The sequence below is a fragment of the Triturus cristatus genome, chromosome 4_1 (genome assembly GCF_964204655.1).
Source record: "Triturus cristatus chromosome 4_1, aTriCri1.1, whole genome shotgun sequence".
Classification (NCBI taxonomy): Eukaryota; Metazoa; Chordata; class Amphibia; order Caudata; family Salamandridae; genus Triturus; species Triturus cristatus.
Genome location: NC_140585.1, coordinates 130,602,343 through 130,615,577, shown reverse-complemented (window position 1 = coordinate 130,615,577; position 13,235 = coordinate 130,602,343). Strand labels below are relative to the sequence as shown.

Here is a 13,235-nt window from a genome sequence, read left to right as displayed (position 1 = left end):
CTACAGTGAATACACATCCCTAGCCCCTGTCACTCCAAAACCAGACAGTCAATACACAAACCAACAGAGGCACAAAGAATGGTTACATCAGAAAACGCCTACTTTCTAAAAGTGGAATTTTCAAACACACAATTTAAAACCATCCCCCCAAAAAAGATAGGTTATTAAATTCTGAGTTCAGAGAGCCTAAACTCCATTTCCTTATCTTTTCCCAATGGAAAGTTATACTTGTAAGGCGTTATAAAGTAACTCCTGTGTTAGCCTAAGGGGCAGGTAGCCTATCAATAGTGAAAAATGAAATACACAGAATTGTACTACCAGGACAGGTCACACACACCAGTACATATCCTACCCATCACATACACTGCACCCTGCCAATGGGGGAAGCGTGTGCCTACCTGAGGAGTGTCTTACATGTAAGAAAGGAGAAGATTGGGGCCTGGCAAGTGGGTGAACTTGCCAGGCAGACATAGAAGTTAAAAACTGCGTGCAGACACTGCAGTGGTAGGTCTGAGTTACATTTGGAAGGCTACGTGTGTGGGTAGCACAATCAGTGCTGCAGGCCAACTAGTAGCATTTGATTTACGAGCCCTGGGCACACTCAGTGCACTTTACTAAGGGCTTACCAGTAAATCAAATATGCCAATCATGGATAATCAATTATAATAACACTTTACACAGAGAGCACTTGCACTTTGACACTGATCAGCAGTGGCAAAGTGCCCAAAGCATCTAAGCCAGAAAGAACAAAATCCAGCACAGCATCAAAAATATGGGCAGTAGAGGCAAACTGTTAGGCGAAAACACACCAAGGATGCCAAGCCTAACATTATGCATTTATCCAGCCGAGGCACACCTTATAATGCCCTGTCCGGGTTCTTTTGCACTACTGCTTGCTTGTAGTGATCCAGTGAGGGTCAGGGGCAATACCAACATTGCACCCATGTGTTGTGGGTGCTGTACAATAGGTAGCGACCCCTCTGGGAATGTGTACCTTCCAACCCAAGTCTCCTCAGGCAGGGAAAGGATGACCCTGGGAGAAGCTTATCTCATTTTAAAGCATTCCCAGGGCTGGAGCTGTTGCTTTTCAGCTCAGAAGTGTTTAGGAACCCCCCTCCACTGATGGTTGGTCCTATGGCTGCATTAGGTGGTCTAAAGCACATAAAAAATAAACTCTGTCACGTGTTAGAGGTTACTTTGACTAAATGCTTTTTTGAAAAATTCTGTTGATGAATAATGCAATGATTATAGTTTTCTACTTGCATAGGTGGGTGATTCTCGAGTCCATTGGGCTTAATGGTGAATCCGAATATGCGATTACGGTTTTAAATATTAGGAGACCCCTTTAAATTCATATATCTTGATGTGGTGACAACCTGACAAAGCCAGTGGCCTGCCACCTTATAATCTGATGTTGCATTTGGTGTAGAGGGGGAGCTGGGTATTGTGATTATGTATTTCAGGACCGATTAGGGGTGCGATGTTATATAAGAGGGCCAAACAAAAGTATTCCTAGCTACCTGATGTCTATATTTGTAATTTAATGCATAGTATTTAGTAGTGTGTGTGTAATAAGGAAAATGCTACTTACCAGTATGCATCTGTTCTTGGCATGTACAGTTGCAGATTCACACACTGTGCATAGATCGCCATCTGGTGTTGGGCCCGGATGTTTGCACTTGTTGTTGCATTGGAAGAAGTCTTTGGAAGTCACGAGATAGGTGACTCCTCCTTTGGACAATAGTGCGCATGGGCATCGATTCCATCTTCAGATTGTTTTTTCGCCAAGAAGGGAAATGATGTAGTTTTGTGAGAAACAGAAATAGATGTCCATGTATGTTGCATCTAATTAAGATAATACTGGAACAGATAAAGGTAGCCGGGTGGGCGTGTGAATCTGCAGCTCTGTATGCCAAGAACAGATGCATACTGGTAAGTAGCATTTTCCATTCGAGGCATATGAGCTGCAGATCACACACTATGCATAGATTGCATAGCAGTACTCCTCCTTAGCAGCGACCCCCAGTATCTGTTGCAGTAGTTTGAAATAGCGTTTTGAGTACAGCCTGGCCCACACTAGCTTGTTGTTTTGCTTGCACATCTACACAATAGTGTCTTGTGAATGTGTGCGGTGTAGACCGTGTAGCTGCATTGCAGATGTCATCTAAGGCAGTGGTTCCCAAACATTTGACTCCTGAGGACCCGCATTGAGTCACCACTGGAAGCAATTTGTATGACTTAAATTTAATTAAAACAGTAACTTGAAAAAAAATAAACACATGTGCACACTAAACAAATACTCGAATTACTAAGGATTTTAGTATTTTATATTGAAAGAATTGCAAAAAGCGATATGTTTTAATAGGAAGGCTGGTGCTGCGTCTCCCTGACTAACTTTTAAATGGTTGGTTTTATTTCACGGTAAGAGGCTCCTGCCAGGTGCGGACTGGAAACCCAAAGCAGCCCTGGCAAACGTTTCCAGACCAGTCCACATACGGTGCACAGCAAGTGCAGTGAGTGAGCCTGGCCACAACAAAGGGGGAGGCTCTCCCCCCAAGAAAATGTAGGGAACAATAGTGCATTCTAAAACACATTTATCATTATATATTGAATTGTCTTAGCTTTTAAAGAATAGTACATGATGGCCTTACTGTGCAGCAGGATACGACAATCTTTATTGGGGTTCTTCAATGATTCCCTTATTATCACCCTCCAACAGTGCCTCTCATCTCTCCGTAGCCCCTCTGTCACATGTATTTCATTTGTTTTATAGCACCTCTTATACCGGTGTAGGATGTCAGAGCACTTTACATATCACACATATAGAGACAATGAACCATATGTGTAAATCAGTGTATAGAAAATGTTACATAAGGCAAAGGAGACTTCAAGGTGTAGGATTCACACATCATCCATACTAGTAGGCATTTTGAAAGAGTGCTTGTTCTGGAGAACCAAAACCTCAGGATTCAGAAAATAAAGTGGTTAGCATTGACTTTAATAAAAAAAATGTATTTCTACACAAATAAACCTTTTTAGCAGCATGAGGATAATGAAAGACTGGGAAAAAATATAAGTTACTAACTTGTACCATGCAGTTTGCAACCAGCTCTTTAACAGTTTATAGGTCACTGTGTTATATTACGATTGTAACTTATGAACTGTGCAGCAACAAAAGAATCTCAGTGAGAAAAGCAGTAACTCACTGAGCTATGCACATAAAATAGTTTTTTTTAAACTGCATGGTACACGTTCATTGCAGTAGGCATATTAACCCTCTGTGCTACCTTAGATAACTCAAAGCTGCAACTGAACAAAACTCTAATCTCTCTCCAGCAGGTAAATTAATCCCTGGCGTTCTCTTGACACTTTTATTGTTGCCCAAAAACTGCTAATTATACAAGGAACTTTGCAGAGCTTTTAAAACTGCTGCCTGTGGACCCCCTGGGAATGTGTCACGGACCCCTGGGGGTCCGCGGATCCCAGTTTGGGAAACACTGATCTAAGGGAATGTTCCCTAAAAATGCCATTGAAGCCCCTATCTTTCGGGTAGAATGTGCTTTAGGGGGAATAGATAACATATGTTTTGGTTTGTGATAGCAAATTTGTATACATTTGACAATCCACCTTGCAATCCCAGATTTTGATATGGGATTGCCTTTATGTGGTGGTGAGAAGGATGCAAAAAGTTGTTTTGCGAAAAGGTTTTGTTATGTCAATATAATATAGTAGTGCTCTTTTTACGTCTAGAGTATGAAGAACTCTTTCTGCTACTGTTTGTGGTTGCGAGAAGAACACTGGCAACTCAACAGACTGGTTGAGATGAAAGAGAGAGATAACTTTAGGAAGGAATTTGGGTTTTGTCCTGAGAACCACTTTGTTATAATGGAGTTGTAAAAATGGTTCTTGAATAGTTAGTGCCTGTAGCTCACTGACTCTTCTAAGAGAAGTAATGGCCACAAGGAAGGCAACTTTCCATGTAAGAAATTGTAGCTCGCATTTATGCAGAGGTTCGAATGGAGGGCCCATTAATCTTGTGAGAACAATGTTTAAATTCCACACTGGTGAGGGTGGTAACCTGGGTGGAATTATTCTTTTGAGGCCTTCCATAAATGCTTTAATGGCAGGAACCCTGAATAGTGACAGATGTTGTCTATTGTTTAGGAAAGCTGCTATGGCAGCGAGATGTAGTCTAATTGACGTGTATGCTAGATTACATCTTTGACGATGCAGCAGAGGGTTGACGCTGTTGTTACAGTATATAACAAATCTTTTCCACTTGGCTGCATAGCAGGCTCTAGTGGTGGGGGCCTAGCTTCTTTGATAATGTTCATACAATCAGGTGGAAGATTGAGGTAATCAAATTCTAGGACTTCAGGAGCCAGATCGCCAGGTTGAGCTGTGCAGGATCTGGATGTCAGATCTCTTCCACGGTTCTGTGTTAAGAGCTCTGGGGAGAGGTGTAGTTTTTGGTGCGGGACCACTGATAATTCCAGCAACGTTGTGTACCATGGTTGTCTGGCCCATGCTGGAACAACTAGGATGAGTGTTAGTGATTGTTGTTGCAGCTTGCGCACCACTAATGGAATGAGTGGGAGAGGCGGAAAAGCGTACGCAAATCTGCCTGACCAATTCATCCATTTCACATTGCCTTTGGACAATGGGTGTGGATATCTGGCGGCGAAGTATGGCCATTTTTTGTTGTAATGTGTGGCGAAGAGATCTATCTCTGGCTGCCCCCACATTTGGAAGAATGGTTGAAGAACTTGAGGATGAAGTTCCCATTCGTGAATCTGTTGTGTCTGACGACCTAATAGATCTGCCATGTGGTTTTGAATTCCTGGAAGATGTTGGGCTAGAGGAAATATGTTCTGAGGAATAGCCCACCTCCATATGCTCTGTGCTAGTTGAGAGAGCTGCAGAGAGTGCGTCCCCCCGTTTTTGTAAATAGTACATTGCTGTCATATTATCCGTGCGGACTAAGACAGCTTTGATATGTGTTTCTGGAATGATTTTAATGCCAGAAAGATTGCTAGTTACTCCAAATGGTTGATGTGGAGTAACTTTTGCTGAGGTGACCATGTGCCTTGTATGGTGTGATGAAGTAGATGAGCTCCCCAGCCGTTGAGAGATGCGTCTGGTGTTAGCACAATCTGTGGAACCGGCTCTAGGAACGGTCGCCCTTTGGAAAGGTTTTGGGTGTTCTACCACTGCAGAGAGCGATGTGTGTGGCCGTCCACCAACACCAGATCTGTTAGTTGACCTTGAGCCTGGTTCCACTGACGTGCCAAGCATTCCTGTTAGGGGCGCATCTGGAGTCTTGCACGAGGTACTATGAATATGCAAGAGGCCATCATCCCTATTAGCTGCATGAACACTCGAGCTGGAAGTGAGTGTTGCGGCTGGTATTTTGTTTTGAGGGCTTGTATGCTTGCTATCCTGGCTGGACTGGGATATGCAAGGCCTTTTGAGGTGTTTAGGGTGGCACCTAGATATTGTTGGATGTGGGACGGTTAGAGGTGAGACTTTGTGAGGTTTATGGTAAACCCTAAGTCGTGTAGAAGCTGGATTGTGGCGTGTGTGTGACTTACACACTGGGTATGCAACTTGGCTTTTATGAGCCAGTCGTCTAGATATGGGAAGATGTGAATTTGTTGTCTTCTTAAGTGGGCTGCTACCACTGCCAGACATTTTGTGAAGACCCTGGGTGCTGTGGTGACTCCGAATGGGAGGACCTTGAACGGGTAATTTGAATCGTCCACTACAAAGCGAAGATATTTCCTCTGAGCAGGGTGAATGGGAATGTGGAAGTAGGCGTCCTTGAGATCTAAGGTGGCAAGGAAAACGCCTTGTTTGAGTAGAGGAAGGACCTGTTGAAGAGTGACCATATGAAAATGGTCTGATTGTATGTAGAGGTTTAATGGCCTTAGGTCCAAGATGGGTCTGAGGGTTCCGTCCTTCTTTGGAATGACAAAATACAGGGAGTAAATCCCTGTGTTTTGGTGATGCAGAGGAACTGGTTCTATTGCATGTTTCTGTAGGACGGAAAGCACCTCGTTTTAGAAGCGTCAAGTGCTTTGCGGACATTGGACGGTGTTTGGGTGGTATGCTTGGGGGAGTTGACGTGAGCTGCTGGCAATAACCGGATTGGATGATTTGTTTCACCCACCTGTCCATGGTAATGGTGTTCCAGACAGGTAGGAACTGTGATAATCTTCCCCCGACCGCAGTAGAGGGGTCCGGGGGCAGTGGAGGGAAGTCATTGTTTGGGGGTGGAGGCAGTGCGAGTATTGGTAGTTTTGCCTCTGCCCTTATTGTTATTGCCCCTGTAGCCTCCTCTGTAATAGCCTCTGTTAGATGAGGTCTGGTTGGAACCTTTGTAGGAAGTGGAGGGGTTATCGGTGGTAAAACCTCTAGAGGCGTCCCTATAAGAGGAGCAACGAAAGGAGCTTGCGATTGCAAAGCTCCCATTGATTTGGCAGCGTCGGTATCTTTTTTAATCTTCTCTACAGATGAATCTACACTGGGTCCAAATAAGTGTTCCTGGTCAAACGGTTAGTTCAGTATGGTAGTTTGAACCTCGGGTTTGAAGCCTGAAATGCGTAACCACGCATGTCTGCGTAAAAGCACACTGGTGTTAATAGTCCGGGATGCTGTATCTGCAGCATCTAGAGCACAACCAATGGATGTATTAGCTATGAGCTTGCCTTCCTGGATGAGATAATTGGCTTATGTTTTATATTGATCTGGAAGGTGTTGTAGTAGGGTCTCTAGCTCGTCGTAGTGTGCCCTATCATATCTAGCCAGCAAAGCTTGTGTGTTGGCAATTCTCCATATGTTGGCTGCTTGGGACGCTGTTCTTCTACCGGATGCGTCCAGCAGTTTTGACTCCTTATCAGGATGTGGGGCATCGCCTGTGATTTAGGAGTTAGCCCTTTTCCTGGCGTTGGAGACTACGGGGAATCCAAGGGTATCTGCTTTTTAATGTAAACGGGGTCAGCTGGGGCAGACTTGTACTTTTTTTCTATCCTGGGGTTAATTACTCTGGCCCTTACAGGATCTTTAAACACTTCAGGAGCGTGTTTGATTTCCCCTTTTAACATTGGGAGAATGGAAGTGGACCTTTGAGAAATTTCAAGAGTGTCCATGTGGAAATCTTCTACGGGGTCTGTGTGGAGGTTTACAACGTGGTATTCTGCTGCCCTGTGTAGGAGCTGAATGAACCCTATAGTGTCCTCTGGAGGGGATGGTCTGGATGGGTAGACATCATCTTGTGGTGTGTCAGGAACATCTGGGGTGCCATAATGGTCCCATGGGTCCTCTGGGGTATCAGGAGAACTAGGTTCGTCTAACGGTTTGTCATCTACTTCCTCCCCAGAGGTGTCCTCATCATCTTGAGGTGGAGGACATGGTGAGGGTACTGGAGATGGGATAGGAGAGGTGTGGGGTGGAGGTGGAGAAGGGATCCTTAAAGGAGAAGTGGCAATGTCTCTCTTTTCGTTATAGGAAGTGGAGCTGGTAAGGGTTTGTCCATTTTCCTTTTCTTGGAAGGACTAATTATAAGATGACCAGTCTTTGGGTCTATTTCCAGAGCCTTTTGGGTTGGATCAGGTCGAAAAAACTCCTACCTGTGGAATGGGTGGCTTCGGTGTCGATTTGATCGGGTCCGATTGTTTCTGTGGCACAAATTTTGGAGTAGTTGTATGCTCCTTAGGCTTGGAATCTGGAGTTTTCCTGTGTTACGTTGGTTTCTTCGGAACCGGTTGTTTGCTCGGTTCCGATGGCTTTTTCGGAGCCGAAGGTTGAGCGCCCGTAGTCTTTGGAACCGGTTGTTTGCATGTTTCCGATGACTTTCTCGAAGCCGGGACGTCGGAGCCGGTAGGCTTCGGTGCCGACTGCACCGATGTGGGAACAGGCATCGGTGCGGATGAAGACAGTGTTTTTTTCTTCGGTGTCGGGGATGGAGTTTCGGCACAGACGGGAGACTGACTAGATCCCGAGTGGTCTGAAGGCTTTTAAATCGATTTCTTTGCCAGGCCCGAAGGCAGGGCGTGGGAAGTTTTGTCCCGGTGTACACCTAGGCCTGAAGGTGAAGGTGTGACCCAAGCCTTTTTGGGAATGGGTGAGGGGGAGGGGGTCGACGTCAGTACTTACGACCCGCTGCCCTCGAGTGATGTCTTCGACGTCGGAGTCGTCCGCTTCGGAGGCGCTGATGATGCCCTCTTCGATGAGTTCCTGCTCCGGTACATTGACGCCTTCTTCGAAGATGTCGTCCGGTATTGATGTCTATGATCGAGCCATGGTTTTTCGAGCTCGACGATCCCGGATTGTCTTCTTCGAGCGGAAAGAGGCACAAGATGGACAGTCTTTGGCCTCGTACTCGGGCGAAAGGCAGAGGTTACACACCTCGTGAAGATCGGCGCGTGGAAACTTGGATCCACATTGAGGACACTTTTTGAAAGGCCTAATGGCGCAGATAGGCCCGAAGGCCTGCGTCGACGACTGGAATTGAAGGAATTAAGTTTGGAGAGATGCACGTCAAATGGGAAACACGATCGAGACAATACCGAAGGAACGGTGAAGGATTGCGCATCGAAAGTTAGATCGGTAACAACACTGAACTGGAGCGCGATGAACACATCCGAGCCCGATGTCGGAAAAAAACAATCACCTGAGTGTTGTTGTGTGCCACTGAATTGGGACTGCTAGCCCACACCACCTCCCTTGAGTAGGCTTTGGACTGCTCTGTTTGCTACCTTAAGAAAGTTAAGTACTATGATGTGATAGTTATTTCCCAGTAAAGAGACAATAGTGGACTGGAAGCGCTCAAATTCTTCCCAACTAATAACCCAATATCTTACAATACCAAAATCTACCACAGACCTATAATATCTAATGCCAATTAGATGTATGGGTTTTCTGGAATCGAAATAGAACAACAGGCAGCACTCTTGTTATATGCACCTCTCTATGTTCTTTACTACACATTGCACCTCCGAATCCATTTCAAGCAACAGACAACTGTTTTTTTTTTCTTTGGCACCCCTCCAGTCATGTACCAATTTAATTAACGCTGAAAAAAAGTACCTCCACATATTAAAAACTCATATTTCATCAGACCTTGAATCCCGATGCTTAATCGATTAGCCTCAGCTTTAAAACCTTCCATTTGCTTTTCTGCTCTGTGTCGCCGTTTAGAAACAATTGTCACATTGTGTAAGATCACATTAGCCTCAACTTCATTCTCACAGTCAACCTATTCTTCTAATTGGCAGCGTCCCACCCTTAACAACCAATTTATCCAACAATACTCCATTCTTGCTGCATTTCTAAACATCAAAATTATATTCCTTCACTTTAGAGTTGCAATATGTAAATCTTGAGTTACCTTTCATGAAACACAAGTAACAAAGGGGAGGCTAAAAGCTTATCATCATACAGTACCCATAAATACGTTCTAAATGTTTGTCCAAGCACAGCCAATACCTTTTGTTCAATCCCAGAGCATGCGTTGGTAGTTTCCTTGAACTTTCTACAGGTAAAAGAAAGTTGAACTTCCTTGCCATTCTGATTTTAACTATGATACTCATTTTTTGCAGAGTGGCATCTGTGGTAATCAATGTGTCTCTTAAAATAAAACAAATACAGCACATGTGTCTCCTTGATACTTTCCTTCATCTTCTCAAATTCACTGGAAACTTCTCATCATAATCATATTTCTGCCCCTATTTTAACAAACCTCTCATATCATTCCGTTTATTGACAAACAGTAATACATTCTAACCACAGATTCCTTGCCTTTTGAATATTCACCAGGCGTCAGACTGGATCCGTAAACTTTTGAGCAGTACCTGTGCATGCTGGAAGGAGTCGCCATGAGGCTCCGCTCTGATGCCGCTCCACTGTGGAAATGACAGGCGGCCCAACTCCCACATACCGACACCGGCTGCTTTTGAGGCTCTCTGCACCCCAGACGCAAAGCCCCAACAGTAAAATGGCTTTGACCAGTGTGCAGAATCCTAGACTTCGAATCTTATTAATGGATAGAGTCCATGTCACAGACAGACAGTAGTGCCTCGTGAATATATGGAGTGATGCCCACGCATCTGCTGGCAGATGTCCAGTACAGGAACTCCGGGTGCCAATGCAGTAAGATCAGCTTTGGCATGGTGAAACTGGATCCTTTTCAGAGGCTGCTTTCTGGCCAATATGTAGCAGATCTTAAATGCAGAGCACGATCTAGCAGGAGATGTTCCTTTTCTGCAAGGCCTTGCCTTTTTTTCCACTACAGCGCTCCCCACAAAGAGATGATTGCCCGCCAGGTGTTCTCTGGTATGTTCAATGTAAAATCACAGTGCTCTTTAAGGGTCCAAGCGAAGGAGACTCTCCTCCTTAGAGGAGTGAAGCTGTTAAAGCTATTATTACTAGGGTTAGATGCATGCAGTCCGCTAATCTCCATGAGCAGTCTTGTCAGAGACTCTCTTGGTAATATTATACACACTTAAATTTGTTTTGTCTGCAAACTGTCTGTTTCTGCTGTGGAGATGCACAGGCGACTTGCTCCATATGTTTGCTAGTTGTTCTGCAGTTCCCCATTAGGTGTTTCACATATTTAAAATAACATGTAGAACAACCTTACCACAAATTGAGCTAGGATTATATGTTTTAGGGATCCTTCAGGAACCATACTAAGTCTAACAAAACCAAGTTTTAATAATTGTAAGGCAAACCTCACCACTGGACAATCACTGGGGCGGATTAATTATTGAGCTCGTAAGTTTTAGAAAACACTCCAATTTTGACAAGACAAGTTATTTGGGTTTCTTTGTCTCGCTCAAATTCAGGATGTACTCTTCTTTCTTTTTACAACTTATGTTGCAAACTGTTTCCACATTCCCAATCTAAAAAATACAAATACATAGATAAAGGAAAGAGCAAGGGTATGATATGATGGCATTGTGTGTCCAGCGCTGCTTCTCCACTGCTGCTTCTCTTGACTCCACTTTACAGTCATTTTACAACATTTTATTAATGATATTCCTCCCATACAAAACTCGGCACAAAGACAAAAACAAACAAATATAGTTTCAAGTATTAATAGAAATCGCTAAATAATCAAGCGACTAAACAGATCAATTTAAAGGTTTTTCAGAAGTGTAGGGAGTTTGGCCCTGCTCTCAAGGATGTAGGCAGAGCCATACGCGGTCTGGGGTGGGGATCATTTCAGGGGACCTGCTCCAGTGATTTTATCACTATAAATGTATTTCCTAAAATGTTGTTTAATCGGCGTCATATTCTTTGCATAGCAGATTGACACTTTCTGCAGGGGTCTTCAAAAGATTTTGTGCACACTTGTCTTCAGAAGGTAAGGTAAATGTGTTTTTAGTATCCTAGGCAAGCCAGGGCTGGGGTTTTGGAAAATCCCACTAAGTGGATGATATGTAGAAATTGGTATGCCATTTCACACAGTGCCCGGGTATAAGTTGTAACTTTTCACCTCTCAGTGTATTTGGAGACAAAGCATTTGATCCAAGTCAACGTAGTCTACCCAGAGATTTCTTCATTGAACTCCTAGTACTTATGTCGGGTTAATTTGCAGAACATCATTTAAATGAATTTTAAACTTTCATTCCAGGCTTGTCATTAAGTGATACAAAACGTCTCAGCCACATGCAATCATCAGTCACGTTAATCATGTGATGTTTTCATGGCTTGATGGATGTGCATTTCAAAATGAGTGGAATATTATTCTATTGCGGTACCTGGAGACACCCAACATGATTATGACTGTGTGAAGATGAACACAATTTTTGCCAAAACGAAGATCCCCTACTAATGCTTGACAACATTTATTTATACAAAAAGAAATATACATATATGCAAATTTCCCATCCAGAAAAAAGGGCAGGAAATGTAGGGTTGTGTATTGATGTAAGTTTCTTTGACAGTGAGCCAGAGAGAACAAGCTGTCCAACGCCAGTGCAATAAAACTGCTTCAGGCTGCTGCCATCACTGCAGAGGTAACGTCGGGGACAGGCAGAGGTGGTTATTGTTAGTGCACACAACAGTCACTGCTCACGTTGGACTGCTAGGTGACAGGATTTCATCAGGGCACACATTTTGTAGGTCGCCTGGAGAAGCCTCATCTACGACTGACTCGCCGTCCCTGCTAGGAATGATCATAGGCAGGCGGTCTCCCCACTCACTGTTTCGAGCACAGCGATACAGATCCCTAATCACAGAAAAGAAGATTTGGAACAATGAATTTATTGTTTTGATCACGTTTCTTTGAAAATTCATTTCTTTAGTCTACACATACTCGTCTGTCCCTAAAGGAAGACGGAGGATTTCACGTTTCAAAGGATATAGAAAATGTGTCACAGACTACAAGCCACAGAACGGTGCAGCAAAGAGGCTAGCAATACTTAGTTGTATTACAAAGGTTATGTGCAGACAATAAAATAGACCAATATCGAGCCCAAGTATGCACAATACAGGTGAACACAGAAGGCAACCAAAATGACACAAGTGAAATAGAATTACGAAACTCAAAACCCCCACATCATTGATTTACAGCATTTAATAAGACTTCCATTCTTAGGGTTCCAGAATCACGCTCTTTAATACAAACTTTCTCCAAATTAAACAAGCATACATACTACTGTCATGAAATCGCAGGCTGAGGTTGTAAAGCAAACCTCAACAAATAAATGAAAGATTGAGACTTTCCATTGATATGATGCATCAACCCTCAAAACAAGGACATCTTGAGAAATTGCTATACACATTTAAAAGCCCTTTACCCCTAAGGGGTGGTAACAGGCCTTAGTTTAAGGGTGATAGTTCCTCTGTTCCATGGTTTTTATCTCTCTGTAACGGCTATGCACGGGGGGGGGGGGGGGGGGGGGGGGTTCTGACGCATTCTCTTTCCAGTCACCATGCCTAAATCGTACAGTTGGGGTGGGGAGGGTGGGGGACTGGGGGGTTTTTGGGTAGGGGTATGTGTTCCTTGTTTTTTGCTCTTGTTTTTGTTTGTTCCGGCTTGCATGGTCTCCATCTTCTTGCTTCTCGTGGGTGTGGGTGGTGCCGGGCACTACTGCGGCTTTAAATCCGCTTACACTGTGAAGTATATGCTTGTTGTGATGTTGATGCAACCTCCTGATGCTAAATAGCTCACTTAGCTCTCCGATGGGAGTATGTAATTTGGACAGACTGAAGGTACTGTCGTTTAACGT

The 13,235-nt window shown here is 44.0% G+C and overlaps 1 protein-coding gene across 2 annotated transcripts in view; it reads right to left on the bottom strand.

The window, feature by feature from the left end:
* Positions 1-11,833: 11,833 nt before the first annotated feature.
* The window catches only part of METTL17 (methyltransferase like 17), a 195,040-nt gene continuing 193,638 nt past the window's right edge, over positions 11,834-13,235 (bottom strand). For both annotated transcript variants that reach the window (XM_085651776.1, XM_085651777.1), the window contains exon 14: positions 11,834-12,232. In XM_085651776.1, coding sequence (XP_085507902.1) covers positions 12,076-12,232 — 157 coding nt within the window. In that variant the 3' untranslated portion in view covers positions 11,834-12,075. The remainder of the gene's footprint in view (positions 12,233-13,235) is intronic.